The 18,342-nt window shown below is 41.8% G+C and overlaps 2 protein-coding genes across 3 annotated transcripts; both read left to right on the top strand.

Moving 5' to 3' along the window:
• Window positions 1-45: 45 nt before the first annotated feature.
• On the top strand, window positions 46-6,629 carry psmd4 (proteasome 26S subunit, non-ATPase 4). 2 transcript variants are annotated; one of them, XM_022230989.2, is made up of 11 exons: window positions 46-151; window positions 1,542-1,682; window positions 2,568-2,679; window positions 2,827-2,913; window positions 3,166-3,234; window positions 3,764-3,825; window positions 4,028-4,193; window positions 4,496-4,601; window positions 4,891-5,028; window positions 5,221-5,306; window positions 5,617-6,629. In XM_022230989.2, exons 1-11 carry the CDS (start codon window positions 126-128, stop codon window positions 5,800-5,802), a joined length of 1,179 nt encoding a protein of 392 aa, XP_022086681.1. In that variant the 5' UTR covers window positions 46-125; the 3' UTR covers window positions 5,803-6,629. The 2 variants fall into 2 exon arrangements, with proteins under 2 accessions (XP_022086681.1, XP_022086680.1); XM_022230988.2 differs by having other exon boundaries at window positions 5,614-6,629.
• Window positions 6,630-6,769: 140 nt separating this feature from the next.
• On the top strand, window positions 6,770-18,295 carry LOC110977133 (protein Skeletor, isoforms B/C-like). Its single transcript, XM_022230984.2, has 16 exons — window positions 6,770-8,292; window positions 8,606-8,664; window positions 9,676-9,822; window positions 10,988-11,060; window positions 11,171-11,288; window positions 11,744-11,915; window positions 12,475-12,544; window positions 13,027-13,216; window positions 13,474-13,707; window positions 14,128-14,260; window positions 14,771-14,884; window positions 15,358-15,537; window positions 15,790-15,986; window positions 16,466-16,493; window positions 16,860-17,023; window positions 17,275-18,295. The coding sequence occupies exons 2-16, from the start codon at window positions 8,628-8,630 to the stop codon at window positions 17,386-17,388; spliced, it is 1,971 nt and encodes a 656-aa protein (XP_022086676.2). The 5' UTR covers window positions 6,770-8,292; window positions 8,606-8,627; the 3' UTR covers window positions 17,389-18,295.
• The last annotated feature ends 47 nt before the right edge of the window (window positions 18,296-18,342 follow it).

Genomic DNA, 18,342 nt, shown 5'->3' with positions numbered 1-18,342 from the left:
AAATATTTATCTTTGCGTTAAGGGAGAATCATAGCCACTTGATATGGTCTTGTTACTAACCGTCATTATTAGCAAATTGGAGGTGATAGTGTATAGAGAACCTGTCTATAAATTCAGCAGTCAAAATGGTGCTCGAAAGTACGATGGTGTGGTAAGTTGTTGCTTATTTTCGTAATTTTACGTATTATACAGGACTTGTATTGCATTTTATTTACATCGGAACAAATAAACAATATCAATTTGCACTATGTCTTCTCAAACGTGTCATTACTGCTCTTACTGTATCCATAAACAACAACTTAAATGTTGTCATAAGTGTGACTAAACAAAAAATGCATGTTCGGACAATGTCCGAACTCCGGATTGCACATGCAACGATACATGTGCAATGATTTGTTGTTTATGTACCTTAACGTGGCGCGGCCCCTGACGCGGCCTTGGCGTACTTTGAGTTTTAGCCCTCATTACCTTGCTAGAGTTATATTTTTACATGCACCTCAAACATTTGTGTGTAGGCCTACAGCATGGCCTAGGCTACCATGCCTACCTGCAAAACGTCTCCAGGGCTTTTCAGAAACTTAGGGAGGATGTGTTAGGTAACAATAGTCTAGAGTGTGTATAGCGATTAGACATGTGGGGGGGGGGGTACCCCACGGTCTCATTTCTTGCTGGATATTTTAACCAGTCACGTTCATTTTCAGCCTGTAGAGTGACTGATGCCCTTGAAAAAGACAATTCAGGGTGATTTCTTCTTTTTACAAACATTTGAAAACTTATTTGTTATTTTGAAAATGTTTCTTGTATAATACGCATGCATCTGTGATGAACAGATACATACAAAATATTGAAAAGAAAACTGTAAATTGGATTTTGACTGGTTCACTTCCCCCAAAGGTTTATGCATAAAAATGCATGGCTTGTTTGTCATCCAAACCCCATAATGCATTACGAACGTCGAAAAGGTTTATCTATGGTGGGTATTACGCAGGCCTTCTGACCACTACGAAAAAGTACATTTTAAGTTCCAATGAAAATTGAATTCCTATTTTGGTTTCATTTTCTGATGTTTTCCATTTCAGTTTCAGAAGTGCACTATGAACTTTTTAAAATGCAGCACAAAAATTTTTGAAAAATGCAATTTCCTTATAAACTGTTAGTTGGGTAGGCTTCTTACTTGTAAATGAATTGTGATAATTATTTATAGGCATTATCAACTTAATAAAATTTTTAAAAAGTAAATGTGGGATTTTCTTAGATTTGTTGACAATGTGCCCAATTTCAAGACTTCTTTCAGCATTTATGAATTTTAATGTTGAAATTATTCACAGAAGTTCAACAAAGTTGCGATGAACAAAGGTAATAGTACCAATTTGTAACTGAATGAGTTTGGAGATTTTCAGTGAAGACCTTTGGCAGAGCTGCATGAGGAAGGTCCAGGGAGAGGTTGGTTCAATTTGCTCAAATGTTACACTTTGGAAGCAAAAAAAGTGGGCCTATTTTTTAAAAAAATGGTTTGCTTCTCTGCCTGTCGTTGTTGATAGTGTTGACACCAGTGAATACATGAGGAATGGGGACTTCATACCGACCCGCATCCAAGCTCAGCAGGATGCTGTCAATCTCATCTGCCTCTCCAAGACACGAAATAACGTCGAGAACAATGTGGGACTCATCACTCTATCCAAGTATGTTGCTTGATTCTTAGGCCAAACAAAAAAATAGCCGTGTTTCCGGTTACCCGACCCAACCTAGAAAATCAAGCGGAACCTATATCTTTTTATTCAGGAAATCAATAAAATATAAAAACTTGTGGTGCCTTGCCCCAAGTCATATTTTGTGTACATCGTCCTGTACTTTGTATTGTTCTATTTTTTTTTTTTGAATGAGATGGATGGCTCTTGTGTGTTTGTATTTCAACAACCAGCTGCTAATCACAGTGCTGATATGTAATATTGACGTTCACATGTACAGTATTTATTTAACACTGACTTAGTACCTGTTTCAACCCCCCCCCCCAAAAAAATTTAAATATACAGACCATCATCCGACCCAATTTTTTGGGGCTATAAAAATTTAGAGTAAAAAAAAAATTACCCAACCAACCATCCTAATTTTTTTTTTCAGTGTAATAGGAAACACAACTAATTTTTTGTCTGGCTTTATGTGACAGACTCTCAGTGCTGTCTTTGTCGAGCCTGCCACTGCATCAAATTGAAATAATACTGAAAGAACTAAAGCTGCATCTGAATCTGTTGTCTAGAGCCAGGTCTAGGTCTTCATTCCATTGGAAATGTGTAGAGACGCATAGAAAACAGACCTAGCCGTAGCTCTGGAATCCCGTTTCGGACACAGCCTTAGTCACAGTAGCAAAAGTTGGCAGATTTTACTAGTCTGTGGTTCTTACCTATGCGGTTTCTTGAACTTATCCCACAACCTGTAAGAATTCTTTTGAAGGCAGAAGAGCCTATTTAGTAGTTTGTCATGTAGTGATCCCATTGCATGATATGGCTGGAAACCTTGTTCAGTTTTGATTTCATAGTAACAGTTTTACTTGTTTGGTGCCCCTCTAGTGTCAAGGTGTTGGTTACGCTGTCAAGTGATGTCGGTCGCATTCTGGCTAGCCTCCACCAAACCCAACCCAACGGCGATCTGACTTTCATCACAGGCATTCGTGTGGCACATGTAAGCACCCCCCTCTTTGTTTGGCAGTGCTAGCCAAGTTCTCCGAGAATTACCACAAGTGACAATCGTTTCATTTACGTTTTGGGTCAGAAATGTCCTGTTTCACTCAGAGGTGTAACAAACTTGGTGATCTTTGTCTGTTCTCAGTTGGCCCTAAAACATCGGATGGGTAAGAACCATCGCATGAGAATCATTGCCTTCGTAGGAAGTCCAATTACAAATGAAGAAAAGGAGGTAAGTCCATTCAGTCTTTCCTTTGGCAGACCTGTCAAAGTCTATAAGACAGCAATGTGAAATCATTCATCTTTGAGGAGGGAAATCCCTTTTTTTTTCTGAGAATAGATAAAAAGGGAGTTTCCTTTTCCCCTATACAATTAAGTGTGAGATGTGAAGCACCGAGGAAATTTGAATTGTTGTGTCAAGATCTAAGTGTTTGATTTAAAGTTCTTGATCTTGTTATTCACTCTCACATTTTGTCTGTTACAGCTGGTCAAACTAGCAAAAAAACTGAAGAAGGAAAAAGTCAACGTAGACGTCGTCAACTTTGGTGAAGATGTAAGACAGTCAACCTATCAAAATGGCTTCATTAAGATGAAAAGGGGGAGAAAATGTTTATTTTATCAAAGGAAGGCTTGGGGCTTGTGGTCATGGCTAGGACATTGAGAAATGTTGGTCTGAAGGTTTTTTGATGGCAGCGTGTTGACAGCAATCCGCTCCGAGCGCAACAAGAGAGGGCATGTTTTTTTGCTACTCACTGCATAAGCACACTTTCGTAATGGAGATCAATGGCACATTTGATGCCGAGCACGCTGAGTACACGTAACAAATTAATTCCTTAATGTATGATCCTTGCGTACAAGCAGAACACATGCAAGAACCTGCTTGGAAAACTTACAACCCTCTGTCTTTCTTTCGCTCTTTGGAGGTGCAATTCAACTCGGGGTGGATAACGAAGAAAGCTTTACACTCTAAATCCCCTCCTTTCCCTTTTAAATTTCGTCTGAATGTCATCGTCGGTGTTGCCAGAAACATGTCAGGCTTTTGAACGTAGATCGCCCACAGTTTCCATGTTGTTTCTCTGCAGAAACTCAACACTGAGAAATTGACTGCTTTTATAGATACCATCAATGGTAGCGATGGCACAGGGTAAGCTTGAACAAACTACACCTTGCCTTTCTGTGTCGACCAAAGTTATGTTTAAATTGTAAATGAAATACCACTATGTACTGGAAAATATATTTACAGGAATTTACAAACTCCTGGCAAATTAATTGGAGATGCACATCAATACAGTTGTTCTTCTTGTTTAGTAACGCTGCATTTTTTACACCATTTGGTTCGATGGCAGGTCTCATCTAGTGACGATCCCACCAGGAACTCTCCTGTCCGACGCCCTGATGAACTCGCCCATCATTGTCGGTGAGGATGGCACTGGAGCCGTGCCCGGCCTACCTGGCACAGGGGGAGAATTCGAGTTTGGCTTTGACCCGTCCACGGATCCAGAACTCGCCATGGTAATATATAATATCCCAAGACCAAACACAGGCATGCATTTTTGGGGGGGGATCAGCCAATTTCCTGTTATTGAGTCTCCCACATGCCACAAAGTCTCGTGGAAGTTGGAATTGCCCTGTGTTTTTCCGACTTGCAGTTGCCTGTCTGAAAATGGAAACAGGTCATCAACAGCTGAAGAGATCAGCCAGTGTTTGATTGTTACTGTTTAAACTGTTCCCCAAAAAAGTGCCAACCATCTTGCTTGATGTTGATTCTCAATTGGGCATGATTCTCAATTCGGCTATTTATTCACCCCTCACAGGCATTACGTATATCCATGGAAGAGCAAAGACAGAGGCAAGAGGCGCCCTCACAGCCATCCGAGTCGGCCACCACGGATGCCACGCCCAAGCCCACCAGTGCCCCAGGTTAGAATCTCACGCAGATTGTGAACCCCTGAAAAGACGGCCAGACTATTTTTCTCGGTCGTGAGGCTCATTTTGAAGCAGCAGCTGGATGAGAAAATGCCGGTGGATGAGATTGTCATCCAGTCAGCTGTTTCAAGGGGTTAATTTCTTCAGAAGTTGTTAAAAAGCTGAGCACCAGCCAAATGAGCGTACTTTTTTCAGTGAGATGGAGGTAGGTATTAATCTGTTATTGATAAGTGAAACTGACCACAGCTGGGGTTTGTTTAATGAGATGTTGTGTTTGATACAGCTGATTCGGAGGAAGCATTACTAGAGCAGGCTCTGGCCATGTCCGGCGCCATGGAGACCCCTATGCCGGACCTCAGCACCATGACGGAAGAGGAACAGATTGCCTTCGCCATGCAGATGTCTCTCGCCCAAAGCTCAGGTAATGAAACCTCTGGAGGAGAATGTCATGGCTGCGGCTAACCGTAACATGGGGGTCCATATAAGCCACTGGCTAGTGACTGAGGCCCTTGTGCATAGATAAATATGTTACCCTCAGCCACAACCGGCGGATTTCGACACAGCCCTAGACTGGCAACCTGAATGATTTGTGGTTTTTGTTTTTCTTCCCTAGTGCTCTCCGGACTGAGTGACAGTGCAGCCAGTGAGATCCCTATGGAGACGGACACACCCGCCAGTATGGAGGGAGGAGACTCGAAGGTAACACCTCCTTACCATGCCCCGTCCCACTTTCATTTCATTATCCCTTGGCGGCGTTCAGTTATCTGAGCTGTGCTCAAACCCTCGGAATGGAAGCATTCGAGTTGCAGGCATTGTGGTTTATCTTCAGAGTGTCAGTTGATTGCCAGTTCCTTGCAAATTGAAAATTGCAGAGTTTGGAAGTTCCTCCTTACTTTCATCTGGATTTCGAGTTGAATGCGTAGATTTCAAAATATTTATTTGAATACATATTCTTTATGAATTCTGAAGAATTGAAAAACAAAACCTGTTTTGGCTGTTTCCTCAGCAGGCTGAAGGGGAAAGCGAGGATTTCTCAGAGCTGATGTCGGATCCGGCGTTTCTTCAGAGCGTCATGGAGAACCTACCGGGCGTGGACATCTCCAGCGAGGCCGTCCGCGACGCCATGGGAACGCTGACCCAGCAACCACAGACAGAAGAGAAGAAGAAAGACAACAAGTCGCCCGAGAAGAAATGATGCTGTTCACTTGCTAGGGTCTGCATTAACAAGAGTTGAAAATAGCAAAAATTGGTTCAAGTAAAAATATGAGTGGTTACCTTCCGTTAAAAAAAAAACAAAGCAGAATAACACTAAACAATGAATGGGGAAGTTTGCGGTTTGCAATACATACTGTGTTGTATTGGTGTGTAACTGGTGGAAAATCAAAGGTAGAAGAAAAAAAAATTAAAAGTCATTTAATAGTCGGTTTCTTCTCTGGTTAGTACATGTGATATGAGAGACAATTCATTCCAGAGTTCCCATTCATTTATCTGCCACATGGCCATTACTTCAGGTTTTGTGTACCTGAAATCATTATTTCAGTAAACTACGAACATGCAACAAGATACAGAGGGTTTGGGCGGCAAGAATTAGGGAAAGAAGGAAGGGTAGTAAATTTCCAGGATAACCCAAGTCTGAGACTTCTTAGAGTAGAAAGTTTGAAACTCATCTTGATATAACCTTGTCTCCCCTTTGCTAGATTGTAAACTTGATGTAACACGCATTTTTCCAGTGTTTCCCAGTGAAGCTGTACATTATTCAGGTTTGGTGCATCGACATGCAGTTCTTCATGTATACATTGTGCTCTACAAACATGCCATTCATTTATCAAAACTACCAAGAAAGTTCAGTCGTGCTGATGACGAAGACAGTTGATGTTCGTAGCATAGGAAGGCACAATGTCTCCCGTCTAGTATTAGTCTGTACATGAAACACTACACGTGCTTGTATTTAATGTGATGACAAAACTGGTGTTCGTGCAGAAAAAAAAATAACAGACGAATTTAGTGCATCGGATCAGGCAATCCGTTTCATGTAGTCTGAACAGGAAATTCTTTTCGCCTATTTTAATTCAGTAAAAGAAATAAACGCGAAATTATGACCGTGGTGAGTTATTCTGTACTGCCTGCAAAGGGTGGGATTTTGGACAGTTTTGAAACCGCCAGAATGAACCAATTTAGTGCAATTTTATAATTGCATTATCTTTTCAGATGACCACAAGGAGTCTTTTCAGAGCCGCCACATTTTAAAGTGTTTGTTATATCCTGCTTTGTGGTGGCGTGTTCAGGCCGAAAGGGTCGCCTGGAAATCGGGGCACATCGTGGTTCTTTTTTTCTGAATATATACATGCATATCAGCTCAGACAAAGCGCCACCCTTCGAGAGGGAGGGGTGAAATATATTTCCGGCCACTTGGTCTCAGTCACTTGCGATGATTTGTGTTTGACTTATGAGGCGGTATTCTGTATCGTTTTCAGGACAGGATTGCGTATAGCAGACGTCTTTGTTAAAACCTGTTTTTTACACAAAGTTCATACATCTCTCTGAAGAATTGATTTTCACCTGCCAAAATGCATTATGTTCCCTCTGCCTCAGGGACATAGCAGAACAACGTATACTACAATCCTCGATGAACACGAACCTGCTTATCGTGTCGGGAACGACTTTTGATTTCAAGATGTACTTGTGTAAATTAACGAGGGTTTAACCCGCACGTTGCAAGGCCTAGGTTACGATCGCTCCCGAGGCAGCTGCTGATTCGGCATCACTTTTATTTAACCCTAACAGACTTCTATTTCACACCGTTTGTTCGTCAATTAGGCTCAGCCCTTTTTCCTGAAAAAGTGTGAAATTTTTTTGGCAAGCCGAGTCAAAGTTTGACTCGCATGATGTTTGAATTTGTTTGACACAGTGGCGTAAATCTGTGCCGGAAATGGGGGGGGGGTTAACTTGCCCGGCCCTCAAAATTTGACATTGTGGCCCGCACGGGTGTGAGACACCGCATGACTCGATTTTGTCGATGTTCGTGACAGTGATGTACATCTGTGATATGCATTCAGAATGACATACATGTATTTATGGCTTTAAAAAAAATTGTCTTCCCTCTTTGAGTGATACTGAATGCATTTTAGTCGTCAAAAAGTCTGAAACTTAAGTTAAAATCTGTTTTAGTTTTTTGCTCACCACAAAAAGGGGAGATGATGCAATAGCCCATCCCCCATCTCAAAAAGCGGGGAGATAGTATCCCATCCCCCAGCATTCACGCCCACTGGTTTGACACTATGCGAGAACGGCACGTCCACATTAATTGCGATACGGTAGGTGTGTCCTGAGTCAAGGCCTTTACATCAGGAAACCTTTACGTCGATGTGCCTCTCTTGGCCCAGCGCGCTATTAGCCCAGCCCTTTTCCACCCTTTGGACTACTGTGCATCACCAATCAGCGGGTATATGCAAATCTTTGCAATTATAACTACTACCATCAACCAATGGTAAGTAGATGTAATGATCATTCGCAGGGGTCCATCCCTCGACCGTTGGCCAATCGCATTGCAAGTTTGAATTAATTTCCACTGCTCACAAACGAGATAAATCTTATAAATAGTGAGTGGATCTCATGGGGTTCTTTTTCGCGACAGACCGAAGATCGAGGGAACAGTAACGAACCGAAAAGAGAGCTGCAGGGAAAGGTAGGTGGTTTTAATTATTCATCTGAAATTCTATTTTATCGAAATCTCTTCCTACCACTTGAAACTGAGGTGAAAAAGATGATTTAGCTTTTGTAATGAGTTGTTCTCTCTTTTTTGTCGGTATTTGTGTGTGTGTGTGTTATTGTAGTGTTTGTGTGCCTTGGTTGGTCTACCTTTTAATTAGCGAAGATCTACTTTCTTTAATCAATCGTTGCAGACTCTTGGCTTATAGGGTCCTTTTATAGCAACTGCTGATCTTTTATAATTATTAGCTCTCCTGCACATAATTCCTCCCAAATTTTCTTTTCAACAGTTTGTATAAACGACTGAAAAAAATGGCGAAGACGTGGATAACATTCATTGTTTTATCAGGTAATTTCTTTGGTGATGTTTATTATGGTTAAACTCCAAAACCCCCCAAAATAAATAAATAAATCCTACGCCTTTCAAGGACCTTTACCTCCGTGGTGGAATTTTTAGAAGACATCACAGTCGCTGCAGTAATTTGGTATGAATTGAAAAGCTTTTACGTTGTCGTACTTTTTTGTTTTGTGAATAGTTGTGATAATATTTTGATGTAAGGAAGTGTGGATCGTAGCACGGCTGAGGTGGGCCGTGCTGTTATCAAAGTGTTTTATAATGTCATTACGTTCACACCTGGTCAGAGTTCTATAAGAGGCTTGAGTGCACCTCCAGGGAATTCGTGCACGTGGGAGCTCTGGAAACATCACTCAAGCACAAAATGAGAAATGAATAAATAATTTCTGAACTTAAGGGGAGATCTACTGTTGGGGCAGCGCTCAAGAAGCACTTCAAGTGCTTCAAGCGCTAAAATTGAAAATTGTAGTCAAGGTTAAGGTGATAAACACAATACATGCAATCCAATTCAATTAGGAGTTTAGTACGGAGGTCATCTCAGGAAAAAAAAACCAGATGGGACCATGCCGATTCGCCACAAAAATTATGTCTTTATTAATTTTGCAAAAAATCGTAACTTTTCTATGGGAAAACCTCAGTTTTAACCTAGCCTTACAATCAGTGGCGTATGGGGGGCATGGAGGCAAGTATACTTGCCCCCCGGATTTGTTCACTTTTTTCATTTTAATTTTAGTTATCAAATTTTATTTTGATACCTATGTATCAAATATTAGCACCAAAACCCTAGGAAAGCAACACCATGAAATAAAAGCTAGGATTTCGGGACCGTGAGTAAGGCTTTAGATATTTTTTCTCTCCCAACATCATGTCAAATAATTAAGGCCAGCCCGAAGCCGTATTCACTTTTGAATCCCCCCCCCCAACACAGACTGACCCCACACACCCGGAAGCCGGATAAGCTATACTGCTTACAATAATTGACATATCTTTCGATTATTGATTCAGCTCTGATCTCTTCGACATTTGGGGCCAAATATGGGAAAAGGATTGGTGAATTCGGAACCCAATCAACCCACGGCGTGTCCGGAACAGTTTTTGCTGCCAACAAGAGGACCATTGTCATTGAGCGATTTTCATTCGATGGAACCGCCAGTAAGTAGGTTCAGTACCTATTGGTGAGAAAGCCGATGGCCCGGCAAAGCATCATTCGGGGGATTAAGACCAACCGTCATAGTCACGTTGACACCTTAACTAATTATACCAAACCATGGAAATAAAAATATACAATAATCATTGTTCAATTAACAAGGTTACTACTACCCCCACTAATCGCTCAAACCACGCCCAATATTTTCATGACCTCTACCAATAGAGGGCGGTTTTAGTTCGGCCTCTCATCGCATAGTTTATTTAGCACACTCATCAGCAATTAGCACCAAGCACGGCCTACTTTCCAGTTCCTCTGCTGGTAAAAAAATCATTACCTACTTGATAAATGATGTTATTGGCTGGTGGCATTCGTTACTTAGTTCACGTTTGGAAATGAGTTGAGGCCCTGTGCACTTTGTCTAAAAAACAGTTTTCTAAGTTAATGCTTTTGAATTTTCTTATCTAGGGCCTAAATTTCAGTTTTTAAGCCTGTTAATGTTATCCCTTTCTAACCATGCCAACGGCTGTTATAACATTTTTGGAAACTTAGGCCCTAGTAGTTGTCCGTATGTGGAACTCTTACCTTCCTTATGTTTTAATGCGTTGTATCGCTGCATTGTTGTTAACCGTCGCGGCCAGGTCTGTAATTTCACCACTGTCAAGTCAGATTGGTTTTTAGGGCTTCGCCCAAATTGGTGAAATAAGGGACTTGGCAACTCAGTCTGTACCATCAGGGAGGTCAGTAATAGTATTTTACAGACATGTCAGACCGGAACCAGTCTCATCTGCTCGTGGGCATGATGGGGTTTGTGCCCAGCGTCATAAATGGTGTGAAGTGGTTGGCACAGTCTGTAATATTAATTGGAACTCTTGCAGCTCAACTGCTGTCAATGTCAGCCCCCTGCAGATGAATATGCGCTGATTTTAATGTCAGTTGGACGTATTCTTTCACTCAGCACTTAGCATGCTTAGTTACATAGGACCCCCCTATTATTTTAGCTGACAATTTTATTTGCCGTCGTAGATAGGTTGGTCTTTTGTTGTCACTGTCACGTGGCTGCATAGCAAATAGCACAGTCAGACCACTGTTGTTAAAACTCTTGGTGATGCATGTAAAAAAAGTTTAAAAGTAATTCTTGTATGTGTATTCATGTTATTAAATCTTCAGATACTGTGTTTTTGATTGGCAAAACAGCCACTCCTTCAACAAACGGCACCGAGGTTCCCGTCGTTCCCCTTGGGTAAGGATTAGTCTCAACTCACTATGGTCTTTTTGTAACTCGCTGTTCTTTTAAATTTCTTATTTTTGTATATCCAGTATACCTTCTTTTTTACTTTTATTGATTTACAGAGGAGCAGCTGGTGACCTAGGAGAATACCTCAGTGACTTGTTGGTGTTAGTCATTCCAGGCATTGACTTCATCTCTGAATATAAGTACATTGCAGTCTGGAACAGAGACAACCAGGGAGTAAGTATGATTTTGTGGCAGACGGTAACTTCAAATGTTGTGAATTTGAGGTTTGGAAGGAGTTCCATATGTAGACATCACTTGAAACCCTGTGGGCAAACCCTATGAGACTGGTCGGAGAAATTCAATTATCTCTGGCTGTTTAGTCGCCAGGGCCCTAATTCCGTCACTCGTTGTCATGTCTAATTGGTTTTCCCAGTAAGTGATGAAATAAGGGACCTGGCGATTATGTGGTCAAGGATGCTAAGCATTTCTGAGTAAACACTTCAACGTGCTCATTGCTAAATTTGACATTTTAGGATATGCCATCACTTTCTGATGACTAAAAACCACTGCACAGGAAAATCAGCAGCGTCTGTGTGTGGACAGAGCAAAAGCACAGAAACCCAGTCATGGTGTCTCTGTATTTGATTTGAAAAGTTTGTGAAAAGGGTTAACACCGCCATCTTCTCCAGGAGAGTTATGGCTCTGTCGCCATCCCGGATGACTTTATTCCCCCTGCCCCTCATGCCCTGGGAGATGACGTCCTGGTGGAGAAGTCACACAAGATGTCAGTGGTGAACATCATCGTGGAGGACGCCAAAACGGTCAGCTTCATTGGGTTATCCTACGATGGACTGGGCCCAGGTTAGTGCTGACCGTGCGTAAGTCATTCCGTGAATCGCAGGGCGTAGATGTTGTCAACTTAGGAGGTGGCGAACGGGGATCACTCAGAGTGGGTGCGGCTTCTTGAACATAAACCATGAAACAAACTATACAGGGAAACTAACTAGGTGTTTGTATATACAGTGTATTATAAAGATGAACAAAGAAATTGACAGAAGCGGGATTTGAACCTACGACCCCTGGAATACCGTACCAGTGCAGTTTTAAAGCAGTTTCTGTGTTGTATACGTTTGGTTGGTTATATTACTACATTTACTTCCAAATTGGCCAGGAGCTTTTCTTTTCAGATTAAGGCTTTGTTTTTGTTTTTCTTTTTTTCTGTTTATTCCACTCTCTATTTGGTATTTGTTGCCCTCTGTTCAACGTTCGTTGTCTACTTTGAGCCTCATGTATTACTTCTATTGTGTTTTTCCATTTATGATTTCTTTCCCTCACCTTTTCTCCTCCCCAATCTGCCTGTCCCAATTCCCGTAGTCCATTGTGTCTATTTTATTCATATCTGCTCCCTCTCCTTCCTCAGCCGTTTTCTTCTGGGCGGGTCACGCGGCCAAGCCAGACATTAATGGAACTGCTCTGCTGTGGAGAGATACGTACGTATCGTAGGCACAGTAAAAGAACCTTCATCATTACTGCAGTTCAAAAGAGATTTTAGTAACATCCCACGGTCATTTTGGTGCCAATTTTGTGAAAATTGGACATACCGTTTTTGCGCAATGCCCAGGTCAGCCAAAATTCTATCCTTTTTCCAGGCACATGGGTCAACACGAGTAAAGCATTGGATTCAAACGATTGAAACAACAAAGCAAAGATGTCCAATTGGATTGAAACTTTGTAGATGTACTGATAAGGATTGTCTTTACACGCATGTCAAGTTTCGAAAAGATCGTGCATAGGACAGCTGAATACGTAAGGAGGGGGTGCTGCCCCTTGGTTATGAGATGGTCCAAAAAGTCCGGCTCTTTTAGGGTTAAAGCAAGCCACACAGGGTCATCTACTTGTCCCCCGTGTTATCCATTTCTGTTATATGTCCCCCTGAGAAGTTCCAAAGTCGCTTTTGTTTTCACCTCGCCAGCGTTAGCCAGCTGGTTAAGCAGATCTTCCGTGCTGAGACCGTCACCGTAAGCCTCCTGCCAGGCAACCCGACTATCCCTGATTATTCCTACATCAGCATGTGGTGTAGCAAGTTCCACGTCAGCTTTGGGCATTTCTCTCCTGTCAACACCAGTTCCTGGAACGTTCCACCATCGACCGACACCATTCGGGTATAGATATGCAAACGTTTATCACAACAGAAAAAAACAGCCTTTTTCTTAATGTGTCTGTCATGTTTTCGCCAAGCATGTACAGTCTCACCTTCTTTTTGACTTTTGTCATAAATTACAGGGCTGACAAAATCCACCAGTGACTTTTTGGAGTTAGCAAAAATAAACCAACTTGATAAAATGAGGGAATTAAGTTGGCTTCTCTGAACACTGAGGGTGAGTATTTGTTTCCCCAAACTGAGTTTACTTGTTCCTAGGTTTATGACAACTGCCAAGTCTTGTCAGCGGACCATCTGCAGGTCCGTTGGTCTGTCAAGGGGGGCGTCATCGAGGTTCAACTCAGCGGCAAGATTCCCCCTAACTCCTTTATGGCGTTCGGTGTGAGTGGTGGCACTCCTGAAGTGAGGGGCTCCGATGTTGCCGTGGCCTGGGTCAACTCACGCAACATGACACCAACGGTGGTGGACTACCACATGCAGACTCAGTCACAGGTACGAGTGAGATATCCTGGTCTTTGGAGAGTAGGTTGTTGGATAATGTCATAGACTGAAATCAGAAATTTCTTCTTCATGCAACCGATTTTTCTAGGCCTCCGTCTGGTCTGGTTGCCCAGATCATCAAGGTCATGTTTTGTATCTGTCGAAGAGAAGAACTTTCAAGTATGCCCCGGAGAATATTTGAGGTCTTTCCTGTCTTTTTTACATTTTTATCAAAGTTCCCCACTCCTAACTAGCTATCGGCACTTATTTTATTAATTTTTGCCAAACTTGGTCTTTCTTTTTGTGTGTCTGTGTAATTCAGACCTAAGAGTGTTTTGCTTGAGTGATGCGTTTGACTCACATCTATCCACACAATTTTCCAATTCTGTAAAGTTTTGTTTCATGTTATGTCTGGTGTCTCTTTTTTTGCAGTGTTCCATGGGATCTGGGGCCTGTCCAGACAATGTCGCTAAACCTACTGCAGGCACCACCGATGTCGCTCTGACATCATCCTCCACGCTGGGCGGAGTCACACGCATCTCTTACTCCCGTTACCTAGACACAGGTAGGTCAGCCGGCCACGCACAAGGACAAAGAGTAGCCCCCCCCCACATACATACATACAGGGATTGACGACCTTAGGGATATCAAAATTCGAAAAGTGAAAAGAAGTCACGTTGGGGGAAAGCATGGACACAACCTCTTTCCACTAGGCTGTGGAGGTATACGCCCATTTTATTGTGTAGCCACTCCCCTTGAGCCACTCCTAGTGCAAAAGCTCTGAAGCAGGTTTCATTTGATTTCAAGCTGTTTGGGTTCCCAAAAGATAAACAGCTGGAACATTTAGTTTAATAATTAATATTGGGGTACCATAAGTAGTATACAGATCATTACCGTGGGACATTGAAAGTCTCTGTAGGCCTACTGGTTTGGAGCAGGACATCAGAATCTTGGACAAATGTTATTTGTAAGAAACAACATTGATGTTTATTGTAAATCTCTTTGTATGACTTTTGAGGGGATAAATATATCAAATTCTAATTCATGTGGTATGTTTTGGAATTGTTTGGGAAAGGTGATTCCCTGGATAAGGTGATTCCCACAGACAAGTCTGTCTACGTTGTCTGGGCCGTTGGACCAGTCAAGGACGGTCACACTGCTCTCTTTAACCAAGACACCATTATGTCAGGTAAGGCTGTGAGTGATTTAATTATGTTCTGCTCAAAATTGGGCTTCAGCCGTTTATCTTCAAAGTGGAACTGTAAAATAATAGTCCTCAACCTAGGTGTTGAAAAGAACATTGGTCAGCCATGCACAGGTTGCTAGTCAGGCCATCACGGGGCCTTGCAAGTCATTCACAAGTTGTGTCATCTCAAGTAAAGTCATAGGCTTTGTAGGTGGACAGTGACAAACACATTCGTCTTGTGCGCTTCATCTGTCTTCGATGGACTTGTGTTGGACATGGCTAAAACACTGATTTAGACACAGTTATTTTTCAGTCAAACCCAGATTTGTCCTGAATTTCGTTTTGATGAAGACATTCAGGACTGTCATAATGGGACAAGTTTTTTATCTCATAGACTTGAAGAGCCTTTGTAGTCATTATGTAATCTCACATGTTTCCATTTTCATGATAACACCATATTGAAATTTGCTGGACAGCCTCGACACAGATCAATTTTGGCCGTACTCCTAGCGACACCTGTCCTGAACTCATCAACATTCCTCCCTATGGGGCTGAGGAACCACCAGCTTGGCCGACCCTGGAGATCCAAGACCGAGACCAGTTCAGGTTGGATATTGGGCCGGCTGGTGGCGTTAGAGGATACAGCGCGATTACAGGTCAGTTTTAATAGGTCACCATTCTCACCAGAAAAAAAAGAAAGAAATGTGAGCGTCCAGCATCCAAATACCAAACGCTGTGTTTTTGTAATGCTGGTCGTTTGACGGGGTTTGCTACAATGATTGTAATCATAGATAAGGGTGTATTGTCGACACAAAGTGGCTTTGCAGCTAGTGAAGACGTCTGTTGTAAAGAGGGTCATCATGAGTTGTTTGTCAGGGGAGTTGATCGCTAGGATTCCGTTTGAACAGGAAAGAGAGGTGGCTGGAAATACTCCTGGTACGTCGACGGCCTTCTGGTTCCCGTTATCAAGCTTCAAAGGGGGAAGAGATATGTGTTCAATGTTTTCGGGGGTAATGATCCGACAGACCCAGGTCACTACCATCCCTTGTATCTGACTAGCAGCGACAGAGGGGGCTACACCCAACTCTCTGAGGAAGAGAAAAAGGTTGGTGAATAGCAAAAACAACGCCCCCCGCCCTCCGCCCCCAAACAAACAACCTTTAAAATAAGACGAATGACGTAACGCATCCCTGATGAGCGAACACAGGTCTCTCAATTCGAGATGTTGGGTCCCGTAAAGGGTCAATGTTCTCAACACCTGAAAAATAAATTACTTAGATGGCAAAGAGATGTAATCTTAATTTAAGGTTAGTCTGTGCAGTTTTACAAGTTGTGATCATCAATGTTTAGTTGGAGAGGCATTTATTTAATATACAGAGGACCTAGAAGTGGGCTTGGTACTATATTGCATGAATGCTTTCTATTTCTGGATATAAACTGCCTAAATTTTTAAGAAATGTTGCAAAGCATTTCGGTACCTGAAACATGATAGATTTTTAGGGTGTCAAGTTAAAGCGTTTGATGATCTGTTGAAGGTCATTTTTTGTTAACTATATTTATTTGTGTTTCTTTTTTCACCCCCAGGAAGAGGTGATATATGCAGATAAACAAAGTAAGTACAACTGATGACTTATTTAGTATCGCAGGTGTCAGTTCATCGATGCAAATCAACTCCTTAAGCTCCGTATATGAGCATTGTACGTGATGTGCTTCTAAGATACAAACTATGGCATCTTGGTATCTGTCAGGTCATTTTTACAGATTTTTCTCTGTATTTGTGGACTCGTTCTACTTTTGTGGCATTTGTGTGCAAATGCAGAGTTATTTACTTGTTGAAGTCATGATTGGAGGGTTGTAATTTGTTCATCTTTTCATCACAATTTACAAGAGTTTAAAAGCACATTGACGATTCATCGGTTCACCCCGCTCTAACGTCCAAGATAGAAGAAAGTCACACCATTAAGTTTTGTCTCCCCAGCTGGTCCACTGTGTCGGTACATTGATGATGGCAGCCACCCTGACGACTTTGAGAGCTTTGGGGGGTACCAGGCTCACCTAACACTGGACTGCAATGAGAGGGTCATCGGGGGACTTCTGGAGTGGACACCGGACAGTTCGACGCCAGACACCGTGTATTACCAGGTAGGCTGACCGTTCAGAGAATGGAACACAGATGGTCCCCATTATATTCTGTTCAAGCCGAAAAAGTTAAGGGACTAGACTTATGGCACAATTAAACATAGACAGCTTGCTTGGAACTGTCAGGAAGTATTGTCTTAAGAAGCGCCCACTTCACTGATCTTCATTCTTAAATCAGACTGGTTAAATTCGAACGCATTGCAACTTGATCTTGATTTGAAGTAACGCTGGCATGGATGATTTGTGCTTTGCAGAGTTACACCCACTTTGGCATGGGCTTCAGGATCGACATAAGCTCCTCTGCAACAGTTCCCACAGTATCTGTTAGGCTGGTGATAGGTTTGCTTCTGGCCGCCACGCTGAAATAGCTACTAACAAAAAAAATCGTTGGCGCTTACAAGCGGCATAAAGTTTACCAAATGTTAGCACAAATAGCCCACATTTTTCTTTTGACACAAACTATGTAGTTTACATATATTTATGGACTACCTATATAAAAGTGATTTTAAAACAAATATTACAGTCTTTACAGGGGCAGATCCAGGGATTTTGGGGGAGGGAGGGGTCAGGCCTGTCAGATGTTTAATTATCTTTTTTATTCGTACTTTTTTTTGACTTTGGTGTTAATGCAGGAGGTTTGCCTCCCCCCCGGCGATCTGCACCTGACTAACATGTATTTCAATGCTGAAATGTTAAGCAAGAACATGACAAAAATTTAACAAATTCACAATTTTAATGGTTTTTTTATAGATAAAGGTGAATTGCATTGAAGCAATGTTGATTGTGGTGCAGTTTGAAGATTTTGTTGCATTGAAAGGGCCACATGTACAAGTTGGTTGGAAGTGTTTATCATAGTTAACTAATGAGCAGTTGAGATTTTGAGCATCGTTCTCCGTTGCAAGCATTTAATGTAATCTTCACAGTACTGTATTTTTGAAATAGGCTTTGGAATCCTGTGTTGTACATGATGGCTTGAACCTAGGAAGATCACAGTATGTTTCTTGGCCTAGAAGTGCACCTGCACGGCTCAACTCCCACCTACTTTTTTGTTATGGTGAATTCATTTTAGTGTCATTTATTTGCTTTCCTGATGGCCCATTTCTACCCATTAAGGATTAAAATTTTAATGGAAGCAATCCCGTTTTGTGGATGTGAAATGAAAGTCCAGGGATGAATCCTATTCGTATTATTTTTTTTGTTTTAAATATTTAGTGTGTTTTTGCACGAGTTTTAAATAAATAAAAAGTGGCATTAGTCATCGTATATTGTCAATAATTGTACATCCAACAGAGAAGTCGTTATTTCTGAAGTCTTCCTTTAAA

This window comes from Acanthaster planci, linkage group LG13 (assembly GCF_054643075.1).
Source record: "Acanthaster planci isolate LZ-2023a linkage group LG13, COTS_SCS, whole genome shotgun sequence".
Taxonomy (NCBI): domain Eukaryota; kingdom Metazoa; phylum Echinodermata; class Asteroidea; order Valvatida; family Acanthasteridae; genus Acanthaster; species Acanthaster planci.
Note: the sequence above shows the minus strand (reverse complement) of the source record. Positions and strands in the feature narration are given on the sequence as shown.

Bases quoted from the DNA above. Each gene is read 5' to 3' on its own strand.
- psmd4 (XM_022230988.2), top strand. From the start codon at position 126: ATGGTGCTCGAAAGTACGATGGTGTG. The intron at 2,680-2,826 runs GTAAGCACCCCC...GTCTGTTCTCAG, and splicing joins CAGGCATTCGTGTGGCACAT to TTGGCCCTAAAACATCGGAT. The intron at 5,029-5,220 runs GTAATGAAACCT...TTTCTTCCCTAG, and splicing joins GTCTCTCGCCCAAAGCTCAG to TGCTCTCCGGACTGAGTGAC.
- LOC110977133 (XM_022230984.2), top strand. From the start codon at position 8,628: ATGGCGAAGACGTGGATAACATTCATTGTTTTATCAG. The intron at 11,916-12,474 runs GTTAGTGCTGAC...CTCCTTCCTCAG, and splicing joins CTACGATGGACTGGGCCCAG to CCGTTTTCTTCTGGGCGGGT. The intron at 15,538-15,789 runs GTCAGTTTTAAT...CCGTTTGAACAG, and splicing joins AGGATACAGCGCGATTACAG to GAAAGAGAGGTGGCTGGAAA.